General features: G+C 39.0%; 1 protein-coding gene across 1 annotated transcript in view; it reads left to right on the top strand.

The window, feature by feature from the left end:
* MRC1 (mannose receptor C-type 1) overlaps window positions 1–26,109 on the top strand; it is a 97,998-nt gene that overhangs the window by 24,585 nt on the left and 47,304 nt on the right. Inside the window, exons 4-9 of the mRNA XM_079795350.1 lie at window positions 2–166; window positions 7,364–7,477; window positions 10,354–10,500; window positions 15,126–15,311; window positions 18,932–19,089; window positions 19,780–19,890. Of these exons, the coding sequence (XP_079651476.1) occupies window positions 2–166; window positions 7,364–7,477; window positions 10,354–10,500; window positions 15,126–15,311; window positions 18,932–19,089; window positions 19,780–19,890 (881 nt within the window). The remainder of the gene's footprint in view (window position 1; window positions 167–7,363; window positions 7,478–10,353; window positions 10,501–15,125; window positions 15,312–18,931; window positions 19,090–19,779; window positions 19,891–26,109) is intronic.

Here is a 26,109-nt window from a genome sequence, read left to right as displayed (position 1 = left end):
GTTGAGGGCAGTGAAAACTTATGGAACAAAGATCCACTCACTGGTGTTTCCTACCAGATAAACTCCAAGTCTGCTTTAACTTGGCACCAAGCATGGAAGAGCTGCCAACAACAGAGTGCCGAACTCTTGAGCATCACAGAAATACATGAGCAAACATACATGACAGGTAATGACACGAAAAGAGAAATTTGTAAGTAAAGATCATGGCTATTTTCTTTCGGTATAGTTTAACTTAAAAGCAGACAACACAATTGACTGTAGACATCATAATAGAATCAGTCCCCAAGCAGGTGGTATGACAAATTTGCATCTTGAAAAGACTCTGGGCGGCTAAATAGGTTTGTTCTCAGGAGCCAACTTTGTTCTATCAGTTGTGACAGAACCTGTGCTAATAAGGACTCTGGGTGTTCATCTCAGCTCACAGTAGATGATGCCACAATTAATTAGTGATGTGATTCTTGGACATAAGACATGGATACCATGCTGGTCAAATACTGAAGGTCTAACCTGAAGCCAAAGATCTTCCATTAGCATCACAGAGCTCACAATGTTAAATGCAGCGCTGCCACCACAAGCAGGGCACGCCAAGAGCTGCTCTGAAACGGAGTCCTCCCTGTCTCCCCTTTCTACAACTCCCAGACTCTCTAATGCAGTGGTTCTCAACCTTTCTGATGCCGCGACCCTTTAACACAGTTCCTCATGTTGTGGTGACCCCCAACCATAACATCATTTTCGTTGCTACTTCATAACTGTAATTTTGCTACTGTTAATGATTCGTAATGAAAATATCTGTGTTTTCCGATGGTCTTAGGCTCTACAGCAGCGGCTCTCAACCTGTGGTCGCGACCTACAGGTTGAGAACCGCTAGCAGGGTCGCCTAAGACCATCGGAAAACACAGATATTTACGTTACGATTCATAACAGTAGCGAAATTACAGTTATGAAGTAGCAACGAAAATAATGTTATGGTTGGGGGTCACCACAACATGAGGAACTGTGTTAAAGGGTCGCGGCATCAGAAAGGTTGAGAACCACTGGTCTGATAGTTTGCAGGTGTTGATGACACTCTTTCCACGATGTGGTGTTGGTTTTTAAAGGTTCTGTTCTTGTGAAGATTAAAAAGGCCAATGTTTGCCTGAAATGAAAGAATTTGTTGGAGTTTCAACAATCCTCTTGAGGAACAGAGAGATTAGGACCAGAAATGAGTGTGAGAGAAAAGCATCCCAATTCCTTGCTCTAGATACCCGCCCTCTCCCCAGTTTACCTTGACTTTGCTATTAGACTAAAATAGAGTGTCCCCCAAAATGTCTACACACCCTTTGAATAATTATAAAGGCAGTGTTTATTAAAATAGATTTCATTTTCAAACTTGAGCTATAAGCTGTTAAAGGGTGCATACATTTTGGGGGGGACACCCTGTATATCTCTGATCCTGTGACTACCATGTTTGAAAAACCCTTAGTGGCTTCTCCTTTCCTATCAAATAATTCACAAAACACCTTTGCCTGACATTCAGTGGCTGTCATCTGCCCACTGACTACTGTTCTCCTTCAGGCATGTCTTAGCCTTGATAAAGGAAAAGTTTTGGATTCCTTATCCATGCCATACTTTCTCACTTCCACATCTTCCCCCATGCCATTTCTTACACCTAGAATTTCACCAACTTTATACAGCTGAAGTGCAGTGCTTCTCCATTTCCATCTACATTTCTCTCATTTGTTTACTACTCTTATAACAGTTAGCTACATACATGTCCTGCTATCCCTACAAAGGTATAAATACATTCATGTGGTATTTTTATTCATTCATTCAACAAGATGGCTGGTATCTGTGGGAAAGGCATCATGCTAGGTCCTGGTGACACAGTGGTGACCAAAGCCAGCCATGTGCTGTCCATCTGGAGCTAAAAGTCCAAATGGGGAAAACACACACAAGCAAGAAAACCTACCAACCAATAAATGCAAATTATAGTAAGTGCCATCAAGAAAACAAACCGAAGGCTGTGTGGAGAATGGCTTATGCAGGTAAATGGCTGAAAATGAGGAATGTCTCGTGAATATTTTTGTCCCCACCCCAAAGGGCATCACACAGAACCTCCCAAGGGCAAGAGTTTCCACGAATGTCTGCTGACTGACAAATGATGATGCAGCACAATCAGAATAATTATTTAGCAATCAGCCGCATAGTTGGACAAATGGTCAGTTTATGGCAAGAGGGCAGTAAGAGGGGTAGTTCCTAAATGCTAAGTTGCTTATTTATCACCAAAAGCTTTGTTAAAGTGAAGGTGCCTGGTGCAAGTCTAGAGATTCTAGATCACTAGGTGTGATGTGGGGCGAGGAATTTGCATATTCCCAGCCCTCCAGATGATTCTGGGGCAAGTGGTTGGGGGACCACACTACGTTAGTACCTGCTGTATCAGCAGTGCCTGCAATTCCAAATCACCAGGCAGCAGAGTGGAAGGGTAAAGAGCATGGGCTGGAGCCAGCCGGCCTGGGTGCAGCGCTGTGAAGCTGTGTTACTGATTGAGGTTACAGGCTGGGACCTTGGTTCTTCTCATCGATGCAGAAAACATTTTTTTAAATGTATTTTTTATTGATTTCAGAGAGGAAGGGAGAGGGAGAGAGAGATAGAAACATCAATAATGAGAGAGAATCATTGATCTGCTGCCTCCTGCATGTCCCGCACTGGGGATCAAGCCCACAACCCAGGCATGTGCCCTTGCCGGGAATCAAACCTGGGAATCTTCAGTCTGCAGGCTGACGCTCTTTCCACTGAGCAAACTGGCTAGGGCCAGAAAACATTTTTAAGATCAACAAAAATGAAAGTAAAGCAAAGTGGGATTTATTGGAGATATACTCCAAGCCAGGAGCAAGCCAGTTGAGAGAGACAATGGCCCCGAAATCCTGGGTTATATGGTTTAAATGAGGGATTTTCTGGGTGGAGACTTTCATTTGCATTCAAGGATGATTGACAGAAAAGGGTTACGTAAGTTTATTTCTTCTGGGCATGCCCTTATCCATAATGCATACAAAAAACCCCACGGGGTGGGGGGTCAAAACCGCAATGAAAATTTTATTGTAATTAGTCCAGGGCCGTAGTAAGGTTGCATTGAGGTCATGTCCTTTTCCTCTGAGCTTGCGCCAAGAACCGGCTGGTTCTGAACCTGCCTGCTGGCGGTCTGCTGGCTTTTCAGGACCGCCAGCAGACCGCCCTCAAGTCTAACTTCCTACCTAACAGTTGGGGAACCTTGGTGAGATCCCGTGAGACTTCTATGCCTCAGTGAGTTGATTTGTTAAAGGGGAGAGTTAGAGCAAGTTCCCAGCTTTACCTCATTCTCTAGGATTTCACTTTCTCCAACTCTTTTCAGATGATACTTTTCATCAACTAGAACACATTTCTCCCATAAGGAATTCATTTTGAATTGAATTTGAAGATGTGTATTGCATTCTTTTTTTGGTGGAAATTATGACACACATTTATTTAGCACAACCTTGTGAAATACACAAACAAAATGTAACTGGGTAAGAAATATTTATCTATTCCTAGTCCATTTTTGAGAACTATACCATGGACTGTTCTACTGTAATGAAGTATTTCTTGCAATCATTGAGCACCAAGGTAAACATTTATTAATTTTCTCCTTTCAGTCTAGGCAGCAACTCCCCGTTTTCTTTCAGTTATTATTAAGGAGATTGGTGACAGAAAAGCAACCTGACCTCGCTGTGTGCATTCATAAACTCGGAGATGAGAATATGCCTCAGACTGCCCAATAATTCTGTTTGGGATTGGTGTTTTGGGTCTCCCTAACATTGGCACAAAGTATCAGGGTGATTAATATTTACAACCATGTATAAAAATAAGGAGAATAAAGCACAGAAAAAGACAAAACTAAACTCATGTAGATGATTAAGGAAGAGAAAAGATGATTTAAGACAATCCTGGTGTTATTTGTGCACACTTGCATGGAGAGAAAAACCTATCAGAGTTTAAATGATTTCAATTGGCTGTTTGTTTGTTTTTTAATTTTAAGGAATTTGTTTTGGGGTTGTGTTATCTTGACTCTTTCCAGTTTTACTTGTTTTCTGGCTTTTGGGAAGCCAAAGGACCGGACACAGATTGCTTTTTAACTCTCTTCCCCGGTTACACAGAGGAAAGCGATGATGTTGGCAGGACAGCAGCTCTGCCCAGCTCTAGACTCATTCCCGGTGCCTGGCCCACTGTCAGGCTCCAGCTGCAGGAAATGCTTCCCTAATCAATGGGGGAAATTGTTGTGTCCCTCAGGAGAGCAAACAAGCTCTAAGAGATCAGAGGCTGAGTTCAGCTCAGATTCTTATTGAAATCTTACCCAACCCTCCAGAATTTTAGTCAGCATATTTTTAACATTTCCGGCTTTTCTCCAAATCAACAATATCATGCACTAGTTGGGGGGGGGGGGGGGGGGGGAGGGAGAGTCTGATGAAGAATTAAAAAACAAACAAGCAGATTTTTTTTTTTCTTGGAGGGGAGATATTCATGATATTTGATATTTACTGGGATAGATCAGGGAAGAATCTAGAAAAATAATGGTGTAAATGGAGATTTTGATCTACTCCATTTTGGGAAATATGCCACTAAAATGAAAAACAAAAAACAAAAAACGAGGGATTTTCTGGGTGGAGACTTTCATTTGCATGAAAGTCTCCCCCCCCCCCCCCCAAATTGTTATACTTTAAAGATAAGATTTCTTTTATGTAAGGATTTTGGGAATAAATATCATTTTTAAAAAATCTGTAAACTCACCTGGCCAGTGTTGCTCAATGATTGAACATTGACCCATGAACCAGGAGGTCACAGTTCTATTTCTGGTCAGGGCACATGCCCAGGTTGCAGGCTAGATCCCCAGTAGAGGGCCTGCAGGAGGCAGCTGATTGATGATTTTTTTCTCATCATTGATGTTTCTCTCTCCCCCTCTCCCTTCCTTTCTCGGAAATCAATAAAAAATATTTTTAAAAAGTGTAAGTCCATTTTATGATCCTGAGATCAAATGACCTGTCATTTATTGAACAGCTACTGTGTGCCAGACACGTGACTTTATTTCTACAGCTCACACCCACCTCCTCAATGAATATTATTGTCCTCAACTCTGTAGATGAGATAACAGACTAGGAACAGAAATGAGATACTTGCCTAATGTCTCGTGTTGAGAAAGTGGCTGAATTGGAATTCAGTGCTGTCTTTCCATTTCACTCTGCCTGGGTCTCACTAACAAACAGTAATCAAGGACCTGGTGGTCCCCAAAGCACTCAGTAGAATCCTTAATTATATGTCAGCACTCCAGTAAGTTTGTTCTGAACTGACCATCTGAATGCACAGTACCTGCAGGGCTAACTGCTTCCGCCCAAGCAGCCCATTCTTACATCACTCACCGTCATTTCATCATCCTCACTCTGTTTCTAACCTCAAAAAGGTTGGCACACTGCATTTAATCCTCAATTCCTGAATCAGAATGATAACTACATTTGTGCATGATTAGGATTTACAGAACTGAAAGGAGATATAGGAAGCGAAATTTGGCTTGCTGCTCTGATTGTTTTTGCCAGTTTCCGTTGTTGCTGGCTGAAAAACAAATTGGACTTCAATATAGAAAAAAATTGCCAATGTAATATTGGACATTAATGCTTGCTCTGTTATAACTAAGTTCAAAAGTAGGTATAGAACTATTTCAGATAATACGTTCAGGAAAATTAATAATCAAAATGTTTAGCATGTGGAATTGATGCTTTCTATAGTAATGTCATAGAAAATAATGTCATAGTAAAAAAACTTGGTCTCATAAAATTACAGAAGCACATCAGAGAAAAAAAGTGTGGCTGATGCTCATCAGCTTTAAGTGATATATTTGACACAAAGTTTGAGTTTTGTTTTTAAATCACACTTTTTGCCAAACTGACTTTCACATGGAATAATAATAATAATAATAATAATAATAAAATAATAATGGCAGTAGCTTACATTTATTGGGCACATACTATGTGTCAGGTCTTATTTTAATACTTAATTTAATTCTTCAGAACAAGCCTAGAAGTGTTACGGGATGGGAGAGGGCCTCTTCTCCCCCAGTTGCTCATGGGAATGGGGTTTTTGGGGTGCCACTGGAATAAGCATTTCCGGAGGCCCCCATAGGAGGATGATATATAGTAGAAAGCTTTCTTTCCATGGAATTACACCCCTGGGTTTCCAAAGTCCCATTTCCTTTTGCCCAGTCATTGAAGAAGTGTAGCTGGGCTTCGTAGAGCTAAGATCAGAGCCCGTGTCCAGAGTTTCCTTTCTGGGTCTGCACAGTCCGATCCAGCATCAGGCTAGCGTACTTTGCGTTTCCCCACTGCAGTCCATCAGTCCATTGCATACAGAGGGTCCACAGGAAAACATGGATATGGAGGAAACACAGGTGAAGGCAAGGAAGCCAAGAGCGAGCCACGAGCATAAGAGCAACAAGAGGGAGAATCCCTGTGTTTAGAACATTATGTGTTCCCAAATTTCTCCATGCTTGCAGTGGCCACGCCCATTCTGGCCAACCATCTCTGTTCCAGGTGTGATTGACAGGCAAGTACCTTTTCTGTGTCACACCAAGTTTTCCAGGCATGTGTCTATTTTTCCTTTTTTTGGGACCCCCTCCCCATTGTTTTGTAAGGAATAGAAGGGTCGTTCCCTGGGGAGTGCAAAGCTGCAGCTTCCTGGTGAAGCTGCCCAAATGACATGCCTATAACGAATGTCTGGCCTTCCTATTCTGCTCCTTTCCTATCCTATAGAATAAAAGCCTAATATGCTAAGTGTCTGGTGGTCTGGTCATCTGTTCAACCAATCAAAGCATAATATGCTAATGATATGCTAAGGCGTCTCAACCACTCGCTATGACGTGCACTGACCACCAGGAGGCAGATGCTCTGACCAATAGGTTAGCTTGCTGCTGGGGTCCGGCCGGTTGGGACTGAGTGAGACAGGCCAGAAATGCCCTGGAGCCCTCCCTCAGTCCCTCCCTGGCTGGCCAACCTCCCGCGTCCCTCCCCGGCCCCATTGTACACGGGTGGGTTCCCTCAGCCTGGCCTGTGCCCTCTCACAATCCAGGACCCTTCAGAGGATGTCAGAGAGCTGTTTTCGGCCTGATCCCGCAGGCCAGCCCGAGGGACCTCACTGGTGCATGAATTCATGCACTGGGCCTCTAGTTATTAATAACTAGCTAATTACAGCGGTATCCGAGATAGCTACAGCAGATGAGGAATGTCAAAGGATAAATATATCCCTTAAAGAGTGCTTATTTCTGAATTTAATTTCACTGCCTTTTCTGAATGTGAGTTTTGTTTCTGTTTTTGCTTTTGTTGTATAGGATTAACCAGTTCCTTGACTTCAGGACTCTGGATTGGACTTAACAGTCTGGGTTTGAACAGTGGATGGCAATGGAGTGGTGGCAGTCCGTTCCGTTATTTGAACTGGTTACCAGGTAAGGTAAAACATGTCTGTGGTTGAATTCATCTAAATTTTTCTTGATACTATGGGGACCTTCATCATCTCATGTGTAGGTCTAAAAGAGAATAAGTAGTTGGGAGACTATCAAATTCCGTTCATGTTTCACCTTGATTTGAAATCTGCCAACTAGATTTGAATAAACTAAAACTGTAGGATTATACCAGCTTCCTGGGATGAGGACTTGTCAGGCAGGATTATCACACAAATCAATACAAGTCTCTGTTACAGTATGAGTTCTAAGACTCTTCTTGATTTGCTAGGTATAAAACATTTGGGGATGACCAAGCCTTTCACAGCTTTTTAATTTTCTGGAGGACAGAAAATGCTCTGAACTAATTATTTCTACATTGTCATAACATACAGGTAACAGAACAAAAAAGGAGACTAAATAATAAATATGTTCCACATATACAGAAATTATTCAGAGAAAACAAGAAGACTAATGATGACAAAAAGTGTTCTTCTTATTCACCAATACCAGCCAGTGTTAGAAGTTGCATGAGGCAATGAATTGAGCATGGTTCTGATCCACCAACCCCATATCAATCTTGGTTCATTAAGAAAGAGTGCAAAGAACAATTAGTGATGTCTGCCATGCATGTGGGAAAGGCATAACCTATAGGTCACACCCTCATTTACAGGTTCTGCTATGGAAAAAAAACTGATGTGCTGTTTTTTTGGACGTTTATTTTTTAAAGCCATTAAATGGTTCTTGCATTTGGTTTAGATCAATGGTCGGCAAACTCATGAGTCAACAGAGCCAAATATCAATAGTACAACGATTGAAATTTCTTTTGAGAGCCAAAATTTTTAAACTTAAACTTCTTCTAACACCACTTCTTCAAAATAGACTTGCCCAGGCCGTGGTATTTTGTGGAAGAGCCACACTCAAGGGGCCAAAGAGCCGCATGTGGTTCGCGAGCCGCAGTTTGCCGACCACGGGTTTAGATAACTGAGCTCTCCATTTTTGTATTATTGAGGTATGCTATTTAAAAGAAAAAAACTTCAGAAAAATAATATTCAAAATAGATGCTGAAGCATGGGAGAGAATTTTTAGAGAATCTATTTTGGTTTAAATTGCTTAGGTTTTACTATGAGCTATAACCTTCAATGCATGATGGTTACAAGGCTGTCACTAGAGTCCTCCAGATAGCATCAGCTCTATCTTCTTCTAGAACATGGAAATAAACATTGCTGCAAAGGAATATGAGGCGTCCTTTTTTATGGGTGAGGATTTGGTTTGTCTGCCTACTCACTCAGCCAAATTAAACGGGAGAATACCAGTTGGGGTCAACCAGATCAATAGACAAAAATAATCATTTATGAGGGGATGAGTTTATTCTTCTTTGTTGCTTAATTATTGTACAACATTAGGCAGGACGGGTCACTTTATTATTCTTTTTGGGAGTGATGATTATAGTATTTAGCCACCCACATTCTAAGAGTTCAGTGAGAAAATTTGGAGGTTAACTTTAGTGAAGGTGAGCAATGAAATTAGGATGTTAACAAGAAAATAAGAGAAGTGACTTTCCTTATTAAATCAAGTTCCTGAGAAGTAAGTCCAAATTAAATCACCTTATGAAATAGTATGAGAGTTTCAACTAAAATTAGAAACCTTGTGGGATATTAGCAATTTTTCTTATTTAAATTGTTCAATCAAACATTCAATTGAGTAGTTATGACCAAGTAACACATTTATTTAAATACATTTATTTGGTGATGTAGAAGTATAAATTCAAATATATAACTATGGTAACCATTTAAGGACAGATAATTGATATATTAAAGTTGGTCGTTATGTTGTATGGATAAATAAATGTATAACATGATTTATTAGTTAACATATTAACCAATAGCTATAAAATTTAATATTGTTTCTTGAAAGTTTCTTTCTAGTACTGACACTGACACCTTATCTGTTAGTTAGGTTATATTGTGAGTTTTGTCACAATATCAATACATTTTAAAAACATCCTTATTCTTATCACTAACAATTTTTTTTCTTTGTATTCTATTCAAGCAACTTTCAAAAAATTTTGACAAAGCCTTTATGGAGCAGGTAACATAATTCCCATCTTACAGAAAGGGGAAGTGAGGTCCAGATGCAGGTTATATACATGTCAAAAGTCAGAAAGCAGTCATTAACAAAATGTGGCTCATTCACCCTGTCTTCAGGTGTGCAATGGAACTAGCTTATACCTCTTGTGTTAGCAAAGTTAACTTCATCTGGTTCTTTAATAAGATTCTGATTAAAAATGGGATACGGGGTCAGATATTAAAAATATTCTTTTCAGGCTGAGTTGAAAGTCTTGAGTCATAGTTCTGGGTGCACTTTTTAGCACACATTACTGCTTCCAGCAACCCTTCCCTTGTCTGTCTCCTCCCCATCGTCTTTCTTTTCTGTCTCCACTTTCTAATTGGAGAAAGTCTTCCCATGTCCAGAAATGGTCTAGTCTGGTCTTCACAGTGAGCTTGACTTTGTTTTCTTGGTGGATATTGACAGTGCTTAATAGAGCTGTTTTTTGGTTGGGTCCATCTCTATTATACATCCATATCCCAGGATGAAGATTGTTCAGGTTTTAAGGCCCAACTTTATTATTTGATATTATGAAAAGAAGTTATTTTAAAGAAGTAAATTTGCATAATTAAAATTTTAGTCATTGAAATGATCCAACAAGAAAACAGACACCCAATGTGGTTTTTACTCTGCAGTCAATAAACATTTATTTGTGAATGTGTAGCAAAAGATGGGATGGGGATCCATTAATCCCCGAGGATGGAGATGTGGGCTGAGGGGGCTATCTACTTGCAATACCTGTAATACTCCCATTTTATTTCTTTTCCCCAAAGGAAGTCCATCAACAGAACCTGGACAAAGCTGTGTGTCACTAAATCCTGGGAAGAATGCTAAATGGGAAAATCTGAACTGTGCTCAGAAACTAGGCTACATTTGTAAAAAGGGCAACACAACTTTGAATCCTTTTGTTATTCCCTTAGGTAAGTGATCTATTTGATCTGAAGTACATATTAATATTGTAATTTAACAATAAAGTTACAGGTGAGTTATACTGTATGAAAGGACAGGTTTGGTGGATAATTTATGGAGGCAACTTAATGATATTCCTACAACATTTGTTTTTTTTGATTCCTACTCCTGACCACTGCCATTTCCTGAGTGTGCTGTGGGGTTCAGGCATGTGCAAAGCCTTTGACAGAACACAAGTTAGAATTTTACCTTCACAGCAGCCCTGTAAATTAGGTATTCTTATTCACACATTACAGGTGAGGAGAAAGATATTCAAAGGCGGTATAAAGCATGCACATGCGACAAAATCAGAATCCAAGCTAGGAAATATATGTCTGAAAGAGATTTTTAAAAATATATTTTTATTGATTTCAGAGAGGGAGGGAAAGGGAGAGAGAGATAGAAACATCAATGATGAGAGAGAATCATTGATTGGCTTTCTCTTGCACACCCCCTACTGGGGATCGAATCTGCAACCCAGGCATGTGCCCTTGACTGGAATTGAACCCGGGACCCTTTAGTCTTTGGGCTGATGCTCTATTCACTGAGCCAAACCAGGTAGGGTTGAAAAATATATGTATTTTTTAATGTCCTCACTATTTAGGGTCTATCTGGGCTCTACTGCTATTCAAATTAACATCGTACACTGAAGTCTTCACAAAAATGGAATAAAACATCCCAACAGTAATAATTGAATTTTATATATAGGCTATAACACAGGGAAAAATTCAATTATGCTCTCTATCATAATTTTATGGAAGAATTTAACTATTAAGGCAAGATTGCATTCTTTCTACAAGTTGGCCAAAAGCAAACAAAGTACATATTTTTCACTAACAGCTATTTTTGTAGGAACACAGTACTTTAAAGAAATTTATATATGTACATATGTATGTATGTATGTATGTATGTATGTATGTATTGTGCTTGGGAAATCTGTCATTATTAACTTTTTTCTCCTTGAATTTTAAAAGCAATTTTATTTATTTTAAAATATGATTGACATGGCTAGAAAATAAAAAAGTACAAATGATAAATAATAATATTTTCTCCCAACCTCTTACTTCTAACTCCCACATCCCATCCCTGAGTAACTGTTTCTGGATGTATATCTTTATCTAATTATTCTATGAATATATAAACAAATATGTTTATTATTATTTTTATCTGTTCCATACAAATGGAAGCATGCTATCCATATATTCTTTACTTTTTTCACTTAATGACAATTTTGGACATAATTTTATATAGTGCATAAAAATTATGTGTGAATTTTTATAGCCATCACAGAGAGAGAATATATATATATATATATATATATATATATATATATATATATATATTTGACAAGTGCCCTATTAATGGATCTTAGTTTACTTCCAATTTTTATTGTTACAAAGAGTCCTACAGTGAATAACTTTATACACATGTAATTTCATACATGTGATAATTCCTAGAAGTGAAGCTGCTGATCAAAGAGTAGCTGTGTTTGCAATTTTAGTAGATGGAGATATGGCCAAGATCTCCGTGAACATACCAGTAGATGAGGGTCCCGGTTATTGGGCCTGATCACACTTTACAGGATCACCATTATGACTCTGGCCTGCCTCAGGGAGACCTCCTTCATTCTTGTATTTTATCTCCTTTGTTGTTCCCATGGGAGAAATAGTATCATTCTTCCTCCTTGGAAGAGCTTGTACAATTCTCCTTCAGAAGACTTGGAAGTGCCCCTTTGGGGAAGAGGAGAATGGTTGTTTCATAGTTTTTCTGGTACAGGAGGCAGAATTCTGTAACTTGACCTTGTTGCTTATTCCCTCAGTTTTAGGCTCCTCATCTATGAAGTGGGAATATTGATACCCATTCCTCCTATGAACATTGGTTCATATTGTCAAACGCATAGTAAATTATTCCGATTTCTCTACCTTTCCTCAAATTACATCACTTGCTAACACTTCCCGTGGTTTTTAAATGTCTCTATATACTTCCTGGGTTAATCATGCTATCTTATCTTATCTTATCTATATATTCCGATTTCTCTACCTTTCCTCAAATTACATCACTTGCTAACACTTCCCAGTGGTTTTTAAATGTCTCCATATACTTCCTGGGTTAATCATGCTATCTTATCTATAAAGTCAAGTAAGCCAGATTTTGAAAAGCATATCAGAGATCAAACTATACAGCACCTGACTGGTGACCTATTGGGCAAGGATTCCACCTCAGACCCTGTTGGTCCTTGCAACATCACCCTATCTGTCCATAATTCCTGGGCCCCTACAGCTGTGCTGTCTAGTTTAATAGCCTCTAACCACATGTGGCCATTGAGCACATGAAAGTGGCTAGTTCCGATGGACATGTGCTAGAATGTAAAATACATACTGGGCTTCCAAGACTTTTTAGGCAAAAATAAAAGGGGGCGGGGAAATAGCTCATTGTTAATTTTTTAAAATTGATTGCATGTTAAAATGGATATTTTGGATAAATTGGGTTAAATGAAATATATTATTAAAATTTAACTTACCTGTTTCTTTTTATGTTTATTTCACTTGCAATACCTGTAATACTAGGACATTTGTAATTTAATATGTTTATTTCACTTGCGATACCTGTAAACCTAGGACACTTGTCATTGTGCATGTGGCTCATATACTTATTGGGCAGGTCTGCTCAGAGGAACAGGCCATCTTTTGTGGCTGCCCCGCGGAACTCTCTTTCACTGCCTGTTTCCATGTTTTAAAAGATTTTTAAAAGTTCATCTGTTCAGGGTTAGAAGTCCTGAGCGTTTGCTGACATTATTTTCAGTTTCATAGGCAGCAAAATTAAAATATCCCACCAGAGGGCTCCAGAGATATACTAACATATTTTCTTTTTGGTAACTACTGGAAGTGTGCAAATGTATATTGCATTGAGAGAATTTTTGAAAGTATGCATTTTTCTATTACACTAATGGAGTGTTTGGTCACTATAACTCCCTATTGACTTGAATGACTACTGTGCACAGAATCCCGGGCTTACACAAAGATGTTGCAGATAGTCCTAGCCTTTAAGAGAAAATAGGACTGATACATTAAATGCATAGCAGAGGTGCCCTATATAGAACAGTTGCTCAGGCAGCACATTGAGAACAGTTAATATCAAATTTAAATATATAAATTGATGTTCCCTTGGTAACATAACCCCTCTTTAAGCAAAGTGTGATGTTAAATTGCTGTTTGAAATAATGTCTGTAAAATGGTAATTGTAAACTGCTGTACATCAGATACAACTTCAGTTCCTTTTCTTGACCAACATTCACTACACTTACCATGTGCCAGGCCCTGTGCACATATGTAGATGAATTTGGTGAGTCTCTGTCTTCCTAGGTATTACTTCCCCCAGCTCATTACCATTATGATATATTATATTTTTGTAATGTATAATCAAAATTATGAAACTTGACCATAACCTATTAGCAGCAATAATTAGGATATTGGCCACTATTTTTGGTTTGATTAAATAGTAAATGTGTGGCATTTGTAATTTATAGTCACATTATCTCAAATGTTTTCTAACTCAGAAACAGTGAGAACGGGGAGCTTAATGTTAGCATTAATATTAATATTATTAGAAATGCTTTACATATATGGACACTTTGGCTCATGTGATGTGACTTGCCCATGATCACACACTTGTGGCAAACTCAGGTTTTGCCTGAAAGACTTCTGAACCAAATCCCTGTGATTTCCACAATATTACATGTCAACTTTTGGGAGCAAGTCAATGGTACTGGGTTGGTTCAGAGGCTCGGGTGGCCAGCTCAAACTGCTGAAGTTTCAGAAGCTCCTTGCTGGCCCCCTGCCCTCCTGCCCCCATTCTATTTCCTGTTTAAACACCTCTTTCTCATGCCTACCTAATAGTGCTTCTCCAAGGAATGCCTGGCTCCCTGATGTTCAAATAATAGAGATAAATCGAAATCTTTTAAGCAATGCATTGTATGTGAAACCATTTGTGCTTCCAGTATTTACATAACATGCTTAGTTCAGATTTGTTGATGAAGAAACACAGGTAAAATGAGACAGTCTATTGTACCTTCATGTGGCCTGTACTAAGTACAGGTTTTTTGTTTTGTTTTTTAAATATTGATTTTAGATAGGAGAGAGAGAGAGAGAGAGAGAGAGAGAGAGAGAGAGAGAGAGACATCGACTTGAAAGGGAAACATTGATTGATTGCTACTCACACTCGCCCCTATAGGGAATCAAACCCGAAACCTGGATATGTGCCCTGACTGGGAACCGAATCCTGCACCTTTTGGTGTACGAGAGGATTCTCCAACCAAGTGAGCCACACCGGCCGGGGCAGTACAATTAAAAAAAGAAAAAGAAAAAGAGATTTCCCATTTAGCTTTGTTTTAAATGAATGAGGCATTCACATATTTTTAGTCTTAAAGCAAACACAATGTAGTTTTTTTGTGAATGGCAAGAAGTAAAAAATAATCTCACTTTTATTTGTCCATAACTATGAACTATTTTCTATATAGAATGGTAGAAATGTTATTACAATAAAATAAACTCCAACACCTTCCCTTTTAAATGGTTTCCAAATCCTTTTTTTCTTCTAGAAAGTGATGTGCCTACTAACTGCCCCCCTCAGTGGTGGCCATACACAGGTAACTGTTACAAGATTCACAGAGAGGAGAAGAAAATCCAAAGAGATGCCTTGATTGCATGCAGGAAGGAAGGTGGTGATCTAGCAAGTATCCACACCATCGAGGAATTTGACTTCATTATCTCCCAGCTGGGTTACGGTAAGAACTTACATCAATAATTTGCTTGACTTGAGTCTTTCCCACTCGCTGCTCATGTCTGGAAAATTTAATCATGAATGTGAAATATATTAAGTTCAAACTAATACTTCAATGATCAATGTAATAAACTTAATAATATATATGAATCATTCCTAAAATGTAAAAAATTGTATATGTTTTTAAAGAATTTTTATCACTAAGAGCTCATTGGATTTATTTTTCTTTTACTATGTAATCCCTTTATGGATACTTTAAAAAATATTATTTTTATATATATAATCTGGATTCAGAGCAGTCTACCTTACATTTCTCAATAGTATTTCATTTTTTTGTAGTTATTTGTGCATGTGTGTGTGTGTGTGTGTGTGTGTGTGTGTGTATACATACATTTAAGGCCTATATTTTATCTCACAAGCCAGGTCTCTAAATGAAGCATCTCATACTTTGGACTTGTTTATGCTGCTGGAATGTTGAGCAGTGCAAGAAATAGGATATTTTATTGGATGCTGGCCTCAATCTTTTAAAGAAATTTATGTCTCCATTTTACATACATCACTTAAGAAATGTATAGAAAACATCATAACTAAAATATTGTAAAGTTTTCAAAAATTGAAAAAAGTTTGTTAAAAAAAGTGGGGAGAATGAGTTGGGGATTCAATCTTACCCTGAAGAGGGGGATGAGGAGGAACCTAATCATAACGAGCTTCCTCGTTATTTGCTGATTAAATGATGATCGCTTTCTGCTTCCACTGATGAGACTTTTGAATGACTGCAGCTGCGAACAAACAAGAGGAAATGGATGGTGGCGGTGGTGGGGACTGCTTCCTGACAATGGATAGGAGTGGGGGGAGGGAAGAGGAAAAGCCATTGACAAATAGAAAAATGGTTTCAGAGAAAGATGTAAAAGACCCCAAAGCCTAGTACCCCTGGCACCTGTGTCAGACGCAACCCTTCCTCCGCTTCCCTCTGAGCCGATTGGGCCCGCTGACAGACTGCTGCAGCCTATAAGCGACTTCCTGATTGTTCTCTATCTACCTCTTCTCTCTTTACCGGGATGATAATGTAGTCAAAACTGATGTATCAGAATAATATCATGACATATAAGTTATGAGACATAATAAATAATAAAGTTTACAAATGAATCAGTGGAAAACAGATTAGTTAAGATGCTGTAGGGGTAACGTGCAAACTTTGCTGTTTATGTAATATGATATAATAATGAGAGAACCTTATATGTTTATTGCTATAGTTTTTGGGAAGTTGGATGACAAAGTTTTCTTTTATTCAGCTTGAAAATTCATAAATTTTTACTTAGGAAACCTCTTTTTATTATCCATAATGATTTCTTTAAAACAATGAAAATAATATTGATAAAAATAAAGAATAGTTACAAAATTGAATTGTTTCTAAATCAAAAGCCTACCCTGGCCAGTGGTTAGAGCATTGGCCCATGCACTGGAGGGTGAGGGTTCAATTCCTAGTCAAGGGCAAGTACCTAGGTTTCCGGTTTGATCTCTTGCCCCAGTCAGGGCAAGTGAGGGAGGCAACCAATCAATGTGCCTCTGTCACATAACTCTCTCTCTCTCTCTCTCTCTCTCTCTCTCTCTCTCTCTCTTCTCTTCTCTCTCTCTCTTTCTCTCTCCCTACCCTCATTTGTCACTTCCTTCCACTCTCTAAAAATCAATGGAAAAAAATATCCTTGGGTGAGGATTAACAACAACAAAAGAATAAAAACCAAAGTCTAGGAAACCTTTTTTTAGCTATTTGAAATATCTTTTATGTGACTCATGGAAAGACAGTGGGTAAATTGGGACCTGCACATATAAATTATAACTATATCAACTAAGACAGCCTCCCTACTGATTTATAAGAATCAGCTTAACACCTTTACACTTACATCTTATATATTTTTGTAGGATCAAAATTGTGCTTTGGAATTACCAAAGCTGGAGGGGGGGGGTGGGGGAACAGTTCAGTGAGAAAAATATTTATAGAAAACTCTCAATACTTTATTATAATTGTGGTACTTGGGAGTTAGGTTTTCTTTAGTATTTAACCTAAATCCTTGAGGTGTGGGTACATGAGGCCATTTTGAAGCCTATATTGGGCTGCTCAAAAAGATTATGATCTGCCAAATTAGGTGAAAGGAAAAGGGATCATGATGGCAATGTCAGTCACTCTTTATGGTGCTGGAAACATCTGCGGGTGTTGGCGCTAGGCCAGTCTGGGACTTCTCCAAAGCAAAGTTGGGTGACAACTTTAGGAGGAAGAGACAAACTGTTTAGGGAAATTCCAGTGTGGCATTTTTCTCATTTTCTACTACAAAATCATCTTTAAAATCCTTTGGCAGGTAATTTTATTTTACAGCTTAAAGAACATAAATCAGGCACTCAGGATGGAATTCACAGTAGTGCAATTGATATTGAATTGTGTATTCTTTCATTTGATTAAATTTGGAATTGTATCTGTTTTTAGCTGCGAAATCCCAGGCCTTCACTGTTGTCCCATTTTAGTCATGATATTTAAAATTATAACTACTGATAAAATCAATAATGAAAATCATAGAATTTTAAAACAAAATAATCACATTTTATATCTAGTCCTGGTTGTTTTTATTTTAACCTTTATTTGCTATTTGGGTTCTTCTTGTGTTTAATGGTGAAAATAATTCCAGACTCATTCGTATTTATAGACTAATAAATAAGTGCCAAATGTTGGGACACAGCCCAACTCCTCAGTCTATGCGTTTTTTCAGTGTATAGATCATTTTCACGTGACAACAATACAGTCAATAAAATAAAATGTTCTTGTTACTAGCACAGTCAATAAAGTAAATGTGGTTTTTAATATTTATTATTTTGAAACACACATACGATTTAATAGTAGTCAAGTAGATTTAAATATAAATAAATGCCATATTTCCAACACGACAAGTACAGTTGTTATAATTTTTTTTATAACAAAAAAAATAGCTTCACGAGATAGAGGGTAATGATAGATGCACCTCAATTTCATTTTTGCAATTCTTAGGAGATACAATTTGCAGTAGCACAACAAAAGAATACAGTCACATTCACTTTGTAAAGAGTACATTACAAAAATAGGTAGAGGCAAAGAAGCATCGAACAGACTGTCCAACTACAGTGAGAAAGTAGGGGAGGGTTGTGGGGGTAAGAGATCAACTTAAGGACTTGTATGCATGCATATAAGCACAACCAACAGACACAAGACACTGGTGGAGGGGGGGGGGTGAGGGCAAGTGCGGGTGTGGGGAGTGGTAGGGGAGGCGGGGGGGAGGTCAATGGGGGGAAAAAGGAGACATATGTACTACTATTTGTAATACCTTAAACAATAAAATTAAATTTAAAAAAAAGATTCAAGGGAAACAAAACAAATAAGAGTACATTACACAATTAAAATTGATACCGTCAGGTGTCACTCACATCTCAGTCTACAGCATGCAGATCAGATTAACACTCAAGAGGACGGTCCTTATGTTAGTTACAGAATCAACAGACGAAGTATTGTTGATAGCAGAGGGCCTTTCCTTCCGGATAACCTCCTGACCTTTGGAATGCAAACTTTGTGTACATTACTTCTGTGTTTTTCTTCTGGTTTAGAGCCAAATGACGAGTTATGGATTGGCTTAAATGACCTCAAGATTCAAATGTATTTTGAATGGAGTGATGGGACCCCAGTGACATTCACCAAATGGCTCCGTGGAGAACCAAGCCATGAAAACAATAGGCAGGAAGATTGTGTTGTGATGAAAGGCAAGGTGAGGCAACTTTAATAACTGATAGCTACCAAAAGCCACAAGGAAACTTTCCCCACTTATTACATATGGCTGTTTAGATTGTTTCTGGTCTAGGTTAATTGACATAGATCAAGGTTGAACTAAAATTCAAATTGAATTTCTTAAATCTTTCTCAATTGTTTAGCAGTCAAATTTTCAAAAGGCCCCACAGAAACTTTCGAGTCAAGGTTGAAATCAACCAATAATTAATATTCATATATTGTTCCTGTCCTGGGTTCTAAATGGTGAATTGATTAATCAATTCAGAGCTTTGATTCTCCTTTCAACTGATTGCTCTGAGTAGCTATAGACCTAGTTAGACCTATTCTGGGCTCCACAGCCTTGAATCTGTGCTTGGAGAGTTACATTAGTTTGTTTTTCTTTTTTGCCTATATGGAGGTGCCAAATATGAAAAGATCCCTCTAAGCTGTGGGTTAGATATCTAATATATAAACACATATTGGGGGCTGCAATCTCCCTTTACATCTTTGTAGCCAGAGTAAAATTTGCTGTTCCTTGTAAAACGTCAGTTTACCTTTCCTTCGCATAGGTGCCATTTTCTTTTAATAACCTCAAATCTTTGTTTTTCCTCTTCGGAGGCACAATTATGAGAAAATAGCGTCACGGTCAAACAACTGATAATCATTAAGTTTTCCTCTTTGCTTCCCGCAGGATGGGTACTGGGCAGATCGGGCCTGCGAGCGGTCTCTGGGCTACATCTGTAAGATGAAGTCACAAGCCCAAGGGCCAGGAATAGTGGAAGTGGAACCAGGCTGCCGGAAAGTGAGTACCGACGTTCCCGATAACTTGAGCTCAGCGAATATATGCCATACTTGGCTTTATTTTTGCCTGAGATAGCCAAGTGTTTCAACTGTTTAAAAATGCAATGGTTTATTGTTAGTGTTTTGTATCATTGTTCTCTCTAAAGCCTTCTTGACAGTTAATATGGGGTGTGTGTGGTCAGTAGCAACTTTCAGAATGCCACGGGAATTGGAGGAAAGAGAACGGGGAATAAAATGACACACTGAATGGAGCCTGGAGAGGGTAACAAGATTAAGGCAGGTCATGGGACAAGTTATCATCAGGGTATTGGCAGTCTAGGACCTGTGGGTTGTCAAGGACATTTCCAGTAGAAAACCTTAAGTTGCAGATAGCAAACAATCCTTAGTCACTTTTCCATTTATAACATTTCTGATGAGCTACTTCTACTGGGGATTCCTCCCCATAGAGGCAGGAGATCTAAACTCTAACTGCTAGTGGCCGGCAGTAACTGCTTTAAACTATTGAATAAAGCCATGCACTCCTATTGTGTGCCAACCTGACCTGTATAACAGTTAGCAATATCTCCCTGTGGTCTTATTTTTCTTTGAGGTTAAAGTAAAGGATCTATGTAAAAGTGAAAAGAAACTACAAAATCCAGGGTGTATGGTTATCATTTTTCTGGTTGCTAAGTGGCCCAGCTTCCGCTTTTTTCCTTTCTCACTTCTCTTGGATAAAAATAAAGCAGAAATGAATTTTCTTTCCAAGAGTATCATGTTGTGATCAAATCATCTTATACCAAACACCAACAGACTGAGAATTCATGAATCATAATTTAGTACTGTACAAATAAACCATGAAGCAACATGGAGCAGAAAATCAGTCTTTTAAAAGTATAAAGGATCTTAGTGGTGACAAAATTCCCCTTTTAATTTTTTGCATTCTGGAACTTTCAGTTCAGAGAAGTGATAACTTTCTTAGAGTTACACCAAGGCAAGACTAACTTCCAGTCTCCTGTCACCAGCCCACTGCACTTTCACTACTGGTTTCATTCCCAGTACACTTATATAGTCTTTGCCTAATCATATGCATATGTATATTATAATTTTATATAAATAAATAATCCTTAAATTTTATTACTTCTATGCAAAGTTATAAATACAGTCTATTAATTCTTAAATTTAAAAAAAAATTTATTTGATTTTAGAGAGAGAGGAAGCAGAGAGAGAAACATTGATTTGCTATTCCACTTATTTATGCATTCATTAGTTGTTTCCTGTATGTGTCCTGACTGGAGATTGAATCCACAACCTTGTGGTATCTGATGCTCTAACCAACAGAGCTACCCGGCTAGGGAAATTAATTCTTATAGCCATCCTATCTAATAAAATAGTAATATGCAAATTGACCATCACTCCAACACACAAGATGGCTGCCCCCATGCGGTCAAAGATGGCTGCCCCCATGTGGACACAAGATGGCCACCACAAGATGGCCAGTAGGGGAGAGCAATTGGGAGGGACCAGGCCTGCAAGGGAGGGCAGTTGTGGGTGATCAGGCCAGCATGGGAGGGCAGTTTGGAGGGACCAGGCCTGCAAGGGAGGGCAGTTGGGGGTGATCAAGCCTGCAGGGGAGGGCAGTTAGGGGTGACCAGGCTGGCAGAGGAGGGAAGTTGGGGACGACCAGGCCTGCAGGGAAGAGTAGTTGCGGGGGACCCAGGCCTGCAGGGGACGGGAGTTGGGGGTGACCAGGCTGGCAGGGAGGGTAGTTAGGGGTGACCAGGCCTGCAGGGGAGGGCAGTTATGGGCAATCAGGCTGGCAGGGGAGCAGTTAGGCATCAATCAGGCTGGCAGGGGAGTGGTTAGGGGGTGATCAGGCTGGCAGGCAGAAGTGGTTAGGGGCAATCAGAAAGGCAGGCTGGTGTGCAGTTGGGAGCCAGCAGTCCTGGATTGTGAGAGGGATGTCCAACTGCCGGTTTAGGCCTGATCCTACTGGGATCATGCCTAAATGTGCAGTCGGACATCCCTTGAGGGGTCCCAGATTGGAGAGGGTGCAGGCTGGGCTGAGGGACACACATACCCATGCACGAATTTTGTGCACTGGGCCTCTAGTCTCTCTTTATAAAAGCCTAATATGCTAATTGTCCCTCCGACTGTTCAACCATTTGGCCAGTTGCTGTAATGCACACTGACCATCAGAGGACAGACACTCTGACTGGTAGGTTAGCTTGCTGCAGGGGTCTGGCCGATCGGGACTGAGTGAGACAGGCCAGACATGCCCTGGAGCCCTCCCACAGTCCCTCCACGGCTCCAATCGTGCACCAGTGGGGTCCCTCGGCCTGGCCTGCACCCTCTGGTAATCTGGGACCCCTCAGGGGATGTCAGAGAGCTGGTTTCGGCCTGATCCCCACAGGCCAGGTAGAGGGACCCCACCGGTGCATGAATTCATGCATCAGGCCTCTAGTAATCTGATATAATCCAATTTAATCATTAGGGTGAGAATAGAAAAATATTTTAGTAAGAAGCAACTGTTTGTTGAGTGCAGTTATTATGCTCTCATTCACTATAAAGGACACATGTTATGTTCCTAATTAGATAAAAGAGGAAACTGAAGCCCAGAGATATTAAATAATTTGGCCAGTTTGAAAACACCTGCTCTAGGCAGTGACTTCCTCCAAGGTCTAGGAAGACTAGAAAAAAAAGTCCAGTAGATAAAAAGGAATATAAGATAGTTTTTTTTTGTGTCTGGGTGGGTCTGGGCACTGCGTGGTGGTGTAGGGGTCTTTTTAAGAATTCAAAATCATGGGCCTGCTGTCATACTGATCTGGGATTCAGTTTTCAATTCATTGCTTACCTGTGTGGGAAACATTGAGCTAAGAAATTAACATAGCCCTAACCGGTTTGGCTCAGTGCACGGGAGTGTCAGCCTGCAGACTCCAGGGTCCCAGGTTTGATTCCGGTCAAGGGCATGTGCCGTGGTTGCGGGCACATCCCCAGTGGGGGGTGTGCAGAAGGCAGCTGATTGATGTTTCTTTCTCATCGATGTTTCTCTCTCCCTCTCCCTTCCTCTCTGTAAAAAATCAATAAAATACATTAAAAAAAAGAGAAATGAACATAAAGTGGTCCTGTGTTACTAATATTCTAGGGTATCTGCCAGATGCAAATGTGAATTCTCTTTATACAGAAGTCTCTTTTTCCAGGCTGTCCAGGAATCCAACAGATGAGTTTGAAATTCAAAAATATAAAATACTAGAGGCCTGATGCATGAAATTTGTGCAAGGGGCTCGGCTCTCTCAGCCCCGGCTGCCTTGGCCAGCACTCGCAGCTTCATCCGGAAGGTTGTCCGGCTGGTTGTTCTGCTGTTCAGTCTAATTAGCATATTAGGTCTTTATTATATAGGATACCATCAGGAGCTTTAGATGATGGAATTAATGGATACAATATTAAAATGGATGTATTTTAAAATGCTCAGAGAAGTAAAAGGTATAGTTGAAACTATGGAACAGCCACCATGTTTTAACCCAGGAATGATTTAGAAGTTGTGTGTGTGTGCGGATGGGTGTGTATGTTGATAGTGATGGGGGTTTTGGTAGTGGTTTGTTTTCTAGTTTCTAAATAATTGGGAGGTACTATTGGTTTTAATTTCCCTGCATTGTGAGCATATAAAGGTGTTGTTTCTGTTATTTGTTGAGATTTTTTAATGATCTTATTCATAGTTGGTTTTTGTAAATATTCCATGTATGCTTGAACAGAATGATATATGTTGACTAGATAAAATTTAGCACTTATATTATCCAGATATTCTATATTCCTAATATTTTGTCTGGTTGGCAAAATATTCTCCTTGTAGTTCTGTCAATTTTTGATTTATATACTTTGATCTGTGTTATATCTTTCTGATGAATCAGTTCTTTATGTAATTGCTTTATTCATAATAATGCTTTTTTAAATCATAAAGTTAATTTTAAATGATACTAATGTTGTTACAGAAAATATCTTTTGCTTGATATTTCCCTAGAACCTCTTTTTCCAACTAATTGTTTTTAATCATCCTATTTTAGGGACTGTTCTTATAAACATATAACTATATTTTTATTTTTGATCTAATTTGAGGTACTCTGCTTTAACATGTTAAGCGCCATGTCAGTCACCAGTGACTGAAATGGAAAAGAAGACAAAACAGGCTTGGCGCTTAACGTGTTAACCGGCAAACTTAGAGTTTAAATTTGTTTTACATTCTGCTATATTCTTACTAGAGGCCCTGTGCACAAAATTCATGCAAGGGGCTCAGCCCTCACAGCCCCGGCTGCCTCGGCGTTGTCTGGAAGGTTGTCTGGACAGTCATTCAGCTGTTCGGTCTAATTAGCATATTAGCTGTTTATTATATAGAACTAGAGGCCCGGTGCACAAAAATTCGTGCACAGTGGGGGGTCCCTCAACCCAGCCTGGGACCCCTCAGGGGATGCCGGTTTAGGCCTGAGCAGGGATTAGGCCTAAACTGGAAATTGGACATCCCTCTTGCAATCTGGGACTGCTGTCTCCTAACCACTCGCCTGCCTGCCTGATCACCTCTAACCACTCTACCTGCCTGCCTGATGCCCCTAACTACTCCCCTGCCTGCCTGATCACCCCTAACCGCCTCTGCCTGCTGGCCTGATCACCCATAACTGCCCTCCCCTGCCGGCCTGATTGCCCTTAACCACCTCTGCCTCAGCCCCCGCCACTGTGGCTTTGTCTGGAAGGACATCAGGAGGGATGTCTGGAAGATGTCCTATCTAATTAGCATATTACCCTTTTATTAGTATAGATTAGTTTCTACTGTCTTATTTTGCACTTTATTTTGTTGACAATTCAGTTTTATCTTCTTTCATCTCCTTCCCTGCACCCATTGGTTCTATTGAATATCTTTATTCCATTTTTCTCTCCTACACATTTGGGAATTATACATGCTACTTCTGTTTTTTAAATGCTTAACCTTATGCTTTTAACATGCATTCCTGACTTGAAGTTAAAGTTATTAAGTATCTCTCTCTTCTTTCTGAAAAAAATAAAGATTATTATTCTACTTAAGCATTAAAATTTTTTTTTAATTTTGAAAAATGTTAGACTCACAAGAAATTTTAAAAAAAGAACACATAGAATTCCCCTCTACTATCCATTCTATTGCTTCCAATAATCATATCTTATCAAACTAGTGTACATTATCACAACCAGGTAATTGACATGAATACAATACTATTAACTAAACTACAGATCTTATATTCCATTATTTAACTTTCCACAGCCAATTAGCTATCTTTGCTATTTGTACATTAGACCTGGATTTATGAAGACATTTATTGATATCTTTGTTCAGTGTAGACTTCTAGCCAACTCATTCCTCCTGATTTAAAATTCCTTCTTGCCAAAGTAAACCTTTCAGGAGTTTTTTCACTGGTGATCTGGGAGAGTAAAATTCTCTATCTTGTTTGAAAATGTCTTGAATTTATCCTCTCCCTGCACAATAATTTAGACAGGTCATTTTAGAGTTCTAGATTGACAGCTGTTTTCTGGTATTACTTTATATATTGTTTTATTTTTTCCTGGCCTTTATTTTTGCCATTGGAATTCCTGTTATTAGACTAATCTTTCCTTTTCAAAAAGTGGGTCATCTGTATTTTCTTTCTGGTTGATTTTAAGATTTCATTGTTTTTGTCGTTCTTCAGGCTTAGTACAATGTGTCGAGATTTGGATTGATTTTATTGGGTCTGTTTGCCTCTTCATTTTGAGGACTTGTACCTATCTTTCAATTCTTAAAAATTATCAGTCATTAATTTTATTCAGTGCTTCTGACATTTATTTTAGATTGATGTTCTTGTTCTATTTTCATCAATATAATTTCTAACCTCTTTTCATTCCTCTGCTACATTTATCCAATTTGCTAATCTTTCTGAAACCCTATTTTCGATGTTTAATCTGGTCAGTAAGATTTTTTTTTTGAGGAGTATTTTATTTGAATGTTGTTTATGTAGAGAATGGCCATGGTCAACTATAATTCCCTAGTTGCCTTGTACAACATAAGGCAGATATTTGAATATTTCCCACTTGAAATGCACTATGATTTTCTTAATCTCTCTTCTTAATAATCAATTTGAAAACCATCTGAAAAGAAAGGCTATTTTTATTCAATTTTAATTTCTGAAATTTGGTTTGTTTTCAATTTTGAAGTTTCACTTTTTATCTTTATATTTTTCTTTTCTTGCTA

The sequence above is a fragment of the Cnephaeus nilssonii genome (genome assembly GCF_951640355.1).
Source record: "Cnephaeus nilssonii genome assembly, chromosome: 1".
Taxonomy (NCBI): Eukaryota; Metazoa; Chordata; class Mammalia; order Chiroptera; family Vespertilionidae; genus Cnephaeus; species Cnephaeus nilssonii.
Note: the sequence above shows the minus strand (reverse complement) of the source record. Positions and strands in the feature narration are given on the sequence as shown.